Source organism: Henckelia pumila, chromosome 2 (assembly GCF_033568475.1).
Source record: "Henckelia pumila isolate YLH828 chromosome 2, ASM3356847v2, whole genome shotgun sequence".
NCBI lineage: Eukaryota > Viridiplantae > Streptophyta > Magnoliopsida > Lamiales > Gesneriaceae > Henckelia > Henckelia pumila.
In genome coordinates, this window is record NC_133121.1 from 197,497,959 (window position 1) to 197,505,320 (window position 7,362).

Sequence of the window (7,362 nt, forward strand, 5' to 3'; positions counted from 1 at the left end):
CTGGAACCAAAACTAGTTGATTTCTCGATGAACCACTCAACCTATCTGCCAAAACAGTCGCTCTTTCATTGAAGTGTTCAATTTTACCATTTCTGTCAAGGTTGGTCACAAATGGAATGAATTGGATGGTGTGTGGATTCATGAACCTATATTTCTCAACCTTGTTATCACTTTTCATCTTTCTGTAAAGATGCCTGCCATTATCAACAGAAAAATGTTATTATGCTTAATTAATTAAAGTATGTACAACGTATATGCTAAAAAAATTAAGGTATAAAATTTCATGTTAATTGAACACCTACCAAATGTAAACAATCATACAATTGGCAGATACTGGCTCCAACTCATAAAAAGGAATGATGTCTTCAAGGTGCACAAGTAGTTCGTATTCTTCATCAAACAAATCATGATCTAAATTGATTGATATATTATTTTCCTCATCAAGAGCATGCTTGCAGAAAAAATGCAACATATTCAAGGACTTCGGTACATGCGATGCCAAAACAGTACTTGTTTTCTTCACATTTTTCTTCTTTCCATGCTTCTAAAAATTGCAAATGTAGATGTATATGTTAGGTACAGTTCACTAAATTTTATTGGACAAGTTAAGTCCAACTATAATATCATATTTACCTCATCCCGCATCAATACCAAGTGCACAGGCCAAGCCACGTGAGAACCTACAGCATCACCAATAGTATCACATTCATTTGGAATTGGGAATGGCAGCTGTGCTGATTTCTCCACAGCCTCATCAATGGCGATGCGCATACAATTTACGGGCAATGGAACTCCATGAAGTAAGTTACCACCTTCATTGACATGAACAATTGTACCGTATGCAACTACAATATTAGATTCCAGTGTCAACGTAACCAACTTGCCCTATAAAACAAAGTTTCATCATGTTATAAATTGATTCAACTCCCGGGTGACATTCATTCAATTACATAATAACAGTAGCGTAGGCAATACCTGCAAGAAATCGTCTTTGCTCAGAATTTGCATGTCATCATCAATGAAAGTTTCATAATATGGGGCACTCTTTTCTGTTTTGATTTTGTCTTCATTCCTGAGATGTAACTTTACGGAGCAACTACCTTTCTCTTCAATCTCAGAGGCGCATGCACCATTTTTGAACATTTCTTCCAATTTTTTTATGCGTTCGTCTTGATATGCAAGGCGAGTAGATTGTTCTGAAATCAATAGTTTTGCCTCTGACAACTCTTTTTTATGCTGCATCAATAAGTGGCCATCACCAGTAGGCCTCTTCCATAATGTACCAACATTAAAGTAGACAGTTGGAGTTATATGACCTCCAACACCCCCGACACGTCCACCATGCTCTTCTGAATCAAGTACATTTGAAAGGATATCCTTTTTTGACCCTTCAAATTGCAACTTACCATCCCGTTTTTTCTTCACATATTCATCCTGTCAAGCACAAGAAATTATTTTTTTACCAAAAAACAGTTTAGTTGAATAAATACTATTGGATTCATGTACTTATTACATACAATCTTTTCTATTTTCATTTTCAGATCATCTCCTTCAACTTCACCCTCCTTATTCACCCGTCCTTTCTTCCAAATAAGAGCCCGATTGACATCATCATCATCACATAATTCACTTGCCTTCAAACAAGATAAAAAATATCAAATGATTGCCATTGTTATAGAAGATAGGCTATGAAAAAAATACTTACTATTTCATCAGCAAATTGTGCATAACCTTTACGGGAAAGCCGATGTGGGTATATGTTCTGCTTTCTTCTCTTCTTTTGCTCAGCACTTAAGTTCTAGATAATTCTCCACATGTGTTAATGTATCGGTATATATAATAATGACATGTTAAATTGTTTTTAAGAAGTAATTAATAATCGATCTTACCATGAAGTCAACGGACATGCGAGTGATTACAAAGGAACTCCAATCATTCCGTGGAATACCGTAGCCACTTGGCGGTTCTTTCAACTCCTCTGGTTTATCAAACTTCGAGAAAATGAACTTCTCAGTTAGATGCGCCTTGTATTGCCACCACTTACTATTCGCTGAATGCAAACAGCCCTTCCTCCAGCTTGGGCTAACATTGTATGTCAGCTGTAAAGAAAAGTATATATCAACCCATACATAACATTTAAATTATTTAAACTGTCAAATACTTCTTACTTACATTAACTGATTCCCATATTAACTCTTTAACATCACTTGGAACTTGCTTCCAATTCTTGTAACTGATCTTAATCTTTTCTCGAGCGAGAACTCCTATATAACTCTGCATTTCAGCCGCAAACTCTCCTATTGGCTGTCCAATTTTATTGAACATTACATCCTTTCTAACTCCCTGCACCCTTTGCCTAACGACCTTATCCAAACGTGTATGTCCTCTAGAACTTCTTGTCATCTCGGTCTCAGTAGATTCCACCGGTTCTGCCTCATTGTTTTCAGCAGCTTTACCATTGTGATAACCCTTACGAAACTGTTCACGAGCTTCCATAGTGCCAGAAATTAGAAGATTATTCAATGCCAAATCAGACCTCAAGTTTCCCCAATGACAGTTCCTGCAAAAGTTGACATCTTGTTAGGCATACGTATTAAAACGAAATAAAGAGTGATAATGAAAACGAACTATAAATTTCAAGATAAAATACAAAGAAAATAGATTAACCCAATGTACTCCTTGGTAGAAATCTTCTAGTAAAAGATTGATAATGAATTACAGAGTTTTCCAGCACATCCTCAGATATGAATTCAATGTACTCCTTGGTAGGAGTAGTAAGTACAACATGCCATGTAGGATCTTGAGGATCTTCAATATAAAACACCTGCTTTGCTTGACTGGCTAAGATAAAAGAGTCAGATTTGAATCCAACTCTTTTCAAGTTCACCAACGTGAAACCAAGATCATCAACTTTAATACCGTTATTATTCTCAACCCAATTACATTTAAACATTGGAACTTGATATTTGTGGTAATCGAGTACCCATATCTCTTGAATGACTCCAAAGAAAATCATGTCTGACACAACTGGATGTTTGTCCTTTGCACTGGCAACTTGCATTGTTTTTGCAATTAAGCTTACTCCAGAGTTTTGAACAACTCGTGTATCATCACACTCTTTGGTATGATAAGTTACCCCATCAATCAGATAGCTAGAGTACTTTAACACTTGATTTCTAGGTCCATGGGCTATCCACTTTAATCTTTCTGATATTTGACAGGTGGAATGACCAACACCACTTCCAACCTATATTTCACAATGTGATAAATTTTATCACGAACTTCAAAACTTATATTTCAATGCTTATGACACTTACACGGTCACGTAACCAGTTAGCAAACGCGCGGTTGTGCTCATCTTGTAACCACTTTTTGGACTTAGCTTTATTGGGAAATTTTTCATTCAGAAATGTCATGTGTTCCCTAATAAAAAAATAAATGTGTTTATGTTAAACAATAGATCAAAAAAGTTGAAAGAAATTACTAATAAGTTAGAGAAATTACTCGATATATGGATCAACGTCAACATCATTTTCCAACACATAGCGATGCGCTTGATGCAACTCATCAAGGCTAGTGGAGTACACTACGGCACCAGATAAAGGCCTAGTAAGTTGTAATTGTCGATGCCTTGTTGGGATCCCAATTGTATGAACGTTAGACATGTAGTCGGAGCAAAATTCCACAGCCTCTTCAGCAACGTAACATTCGGCTATACACCCTTCCGGCCGATTGCGATTTTGCACATAGCCTTTCAAGATCTTCATGAATCTTTCAAATGGGTACATCTGCCTATACCAAACAGGTCCACACAATTTTACCTCCCGCACAAGATGGACAGTTAAATGAACCATTATATCGAAAAACGATGGTGGAAAATATTTTTCAAGCATACACAATAGGGTAACAATCTCTCTTTGCAGACCATCCAACTTTGAGACATCTATCACTTTATTGCATAAAACATTGAAGAACCCACACAACCGGATGATATTATCTCTAACATGTTTAGGCAAGACATCGCGGATGGCGATTGGAAACAATTGTTGCATCAAAATATGGTAGTCATGTGACTTGAGGCCAACAAGTTTTAAGTCCTTCACTGACACCAGATTTTTAACATTGGAGGAGTAACCTGTCGGGACTTTCATTCCAAACAAAGAATTGCAAAGTTTTCTTTTCTCAGTCCTACTTAGTGTAAAACAAGCTGCTGGCAAAAAAGTTCTATTCTCCTCCATCTTTGGTGCCAAATCAGTCCTCACATTCATCTCCACAAGGTCTAGTCTAGCGGCTACCCCATACTTTGTTTTTCCTGGAACATTAAGTAGCGTACCAATAAGACTTTCACAAAAAATTTTTTCAATGTGCATCACATCAAGCACATGTCGAACATGTAGATGTTTCCAATACTCTAGTTCAAAGAATATGGATTTTCTTTTCCAACATGATTTTGTTTCCAACTCCTTGCGCTGAAGCTTCCCACTCATTTTTCCCGCACGATAGTTAATCTTATCAACTCTTTCCAACACTTCAAGCCCAGTTAATGGTTTTGGTGCGGGGTTAAACTCTTGTTTCCCATTAAAAGCTTTTTTTTTGCCTTCGGTAAGGATGATTTCTAGGAAGAAACCTTCGATGACCTGTATATGACATTTTTCTACTATGCTTCAACCTGGTCGAATATGTTTCTTCCCCACAGATAGGGCATGCTTGATATCCTTTCACAACACAACCTGACATGTTCCCATAAGCAGGAAAATCATTGATTGTCCATAGTAAGACAGCTCTGAGCGAGAAATATTCTTTCCGATATGCATCATATGCATCAACACCTATCTCCCATAAACATTTTAAGTCATCAACTAGAGGTGCTAAATAAACGTCAATATCATTTCCAGGTTGTTTGGGTCCAGAAATCAATAAAGTCAGCATCATAAATTTTCTCTTCATACACAACCATGGAGGAAGGTTGTAAGTGATCATCACAACTGGAAAACAGCTATATGCAGAACTCATCAAACTATGGGGATTGATCCCATATGCTGATATGGCCAATCTAAGATTTCTTGACTCCGATGCAAAATCCGGCCATTTGTGATCCACTACTTTCCAAGCCGACGAATCAGCTGGATCACGCAAGTATCCATCACAAATTCTTTTATCAGCATGCCAAGTTAACTCTTTAGACACCTCTTTGTTCCGAAATAATCTTTGAAATCTAGGAATAGGTGGGAAGTACCAAAGAACCTTTGTAGGAGTACCTTCATTCACCACAGAATTATTACCCAACTTCCACCTAGACATACCGCAAATAGGACAATTGGACAAGTCCTCAAACTCTTTCCGGTACAAGATACAATCATTAGGGCAAGCATGTATTTTCACATAATTCATTCCTAATGCACTGAAGCTTTTCTTTGCATCATAGTAGGATAAAGGCAATTCATTGTGATCAGGAAGCATTTCTCCTAACAAACTTAGCAAGTCAGTGAAACTTTTATCGCTCCAACTATATTTTGCTTTCAAATTAAATAATTTCACAAGTGCTGTTAACTTTGTAAATTTTGTGCATCCAGAGTATAAAGGTGTTCGGCATCTTCAAGTATCTTATGAAATTGGCTTGGATTCTCAGCATAGCTATCATATGCATCATGTGCCATATCTATAGTTTCCTCGGCAAAATATTTGTGTTCATCTGGTCCTACTTGATCACTATCATTCATTGGGTTCTTGACCGTAGATCTTTCCCCGTGCCAAATCCATGTATGATATGTTAAATCCATGCCATTAGAACACAAATGTGCCCTTATAGTGCGAACATCTTTCATCTGTAGATTACCACATCTTGTGCAGGGGCAAGGTATTTCATTTGGATCGTTGGCATTTTGCATTGCAAATTGCAGAAAAGATTCTACCCCAACCTCATATTCATGTGATAATCTGTTCTTTGACATCCAAGCTTTGTCCATTACTCATACAAATAAGAAACCAACACTGAGTCTAATCCTTCAAAACTTAAAAAAAATTAATCAATGTTTTATCATTCTATTTTGTTGAAGAAATATACCAGTTAACACTAGTTTCTAATCTTTATAATAAAATCCTTAAATATTGATCTAATCCACCAATCAACGGACTATGGAAAAATAAGGAAAGAACTAATTCTACTAATGTCCAATATTTGAGTGAAAAGGAGCGAATTTCTCAGAAAAATAAATTTTATGATTTGATATTCAACCTAGAACATAATGAAAAATTGTGAAAAGAATTCAATGGCAAAGAAAATAGTAACAAAATAGAACCACTTTTTGATGTTCATATTTCAAAAATCAAAAATAAGAAATGAAGAAGAGGATTGTCTTACCAGCAGTATACCACAGACAAGATTCACAGATCAGTTCCCATCCACAGAGACATTGGCACTGAAGTTATCTAACACAGCTGGAAATAATCCTGTATCAATTTAGAACACGCACCATTATGGCCAAGAAAACACACAGAGAAGTTATCTAACACAACTTGAAATAATCGCTATTTTATGCAAATATTTCCACCTTTTTCTTTCATGGATACCTTGAGTACTGTTGCATTATCGATACCTGCACAACTTCATCTACACTCCAACCTCACAAGGTCACACCAATTCAAGAGTTGATGGGTTTATGATTTTCAAAGAAAGAACATCTCACAATTAACAGAATGATGAAAAGATTGCAACAAACTCAAATAAATTCAATCTTCAACCAATAATTTGGGCGATTCAGTGGATTTGCAACCAAAACTTGTAATTTTAAAAACACTAAACACAAACTCATGAAAAATTTCTTCGAGGAGGAGATCTGCCCCTAATGGGTCGGTTCTGATTATCAACATTAGCCGATTTTTTTTCCAATAAAAGAATCATTCATCACAGGATAAACTGAATTTAGTAATCAGATACAGGGAAAACATTTCTTCACTGACCTTTTTCTCCTCAACCAAGCGCAAAAGTTATGGGATTTCTCTAGAATTCTACACCAAAACTCGTCATTACCGAGCCATTGTTTGAGGGGGCACTCTTTCAATTGATTACTTCACTCTTTTAAATGGATGCGCACGCCTACATTTATTCTCCAAGAACTGAGAAAATCTGTTCAGAAAAGAAACAAAATATCTCGCCAATATCTTTAATCCCAATAAATCTGTTCAGAAAATAGCTTTGTTCTCACAGAATATGACCAAGAAAATGACGTCCTTTTGTGGATGGTGCAGGGAATTGAAAGCTGAAGTTAGATTATTGACAGCTGATGGAGCTTCAGCAGCAGCAGAACAATTACGCCAATGTTGCCAGTAGCGAACATCATCATCGTAAAAGCTAACCTGTTT

General features: G+C 36.5%; 1 protein-coding gene across 1 annotated transcript; it reads right to left on the bottom strand.

Annotated features, from left to right (window-relative positions):
• Positions 1 to 1,850: 1,850 nt before the first annotated feature.
• Positions 1,851 to 5,966, bottom strand: LOC140879326 (uncharacterized). The gene is made up of 7 exons (XM_073283003.1): positions 5,552 to 5,966; positions 4,638 to 5,465; positions 3,505 to 4,312; positions 3,318 to 3,423; positions 2,790 to 3,247; positions 2,173 to 2,560; positions 1,851 to 2,099 (listed from the first exon to the last, which is right to left on the bottom strand). Exons 1-7 carry the CDS (start codon positions 5,964 to 5,966, stop codon positions 1,851 to 1,853), a joined length of 3,252 nt encoding a protein of 1,083 aa, XP_073139104.1.
• Between the last annotated feature and the right edge of the window lie 1,396 nt (positions 5,967 to 7,362).

Coding starts and splice junctions, on each gene's coding strand:
- LOC140879326 (XM_073283003.1), bottom strand. CDS start 5,966: ATGGACAAAGCTTGGATGTCAAAGAACAGATTATCACATGAATATGAG. Junction 4,313..4,637: donor TAGAAAAATGTCATATACAG/GTCATCGAAGGT, acceptor TTAATGTTCCAG/GAAAAACAAAGTATGGGGTA. Junction 2,561..2,789: donor GATCCTCAAGATCCTACATG/GCATGTTGTACT, acceptor CAACTTTTGCAG/GAACTGTCATTGGGGAAACT.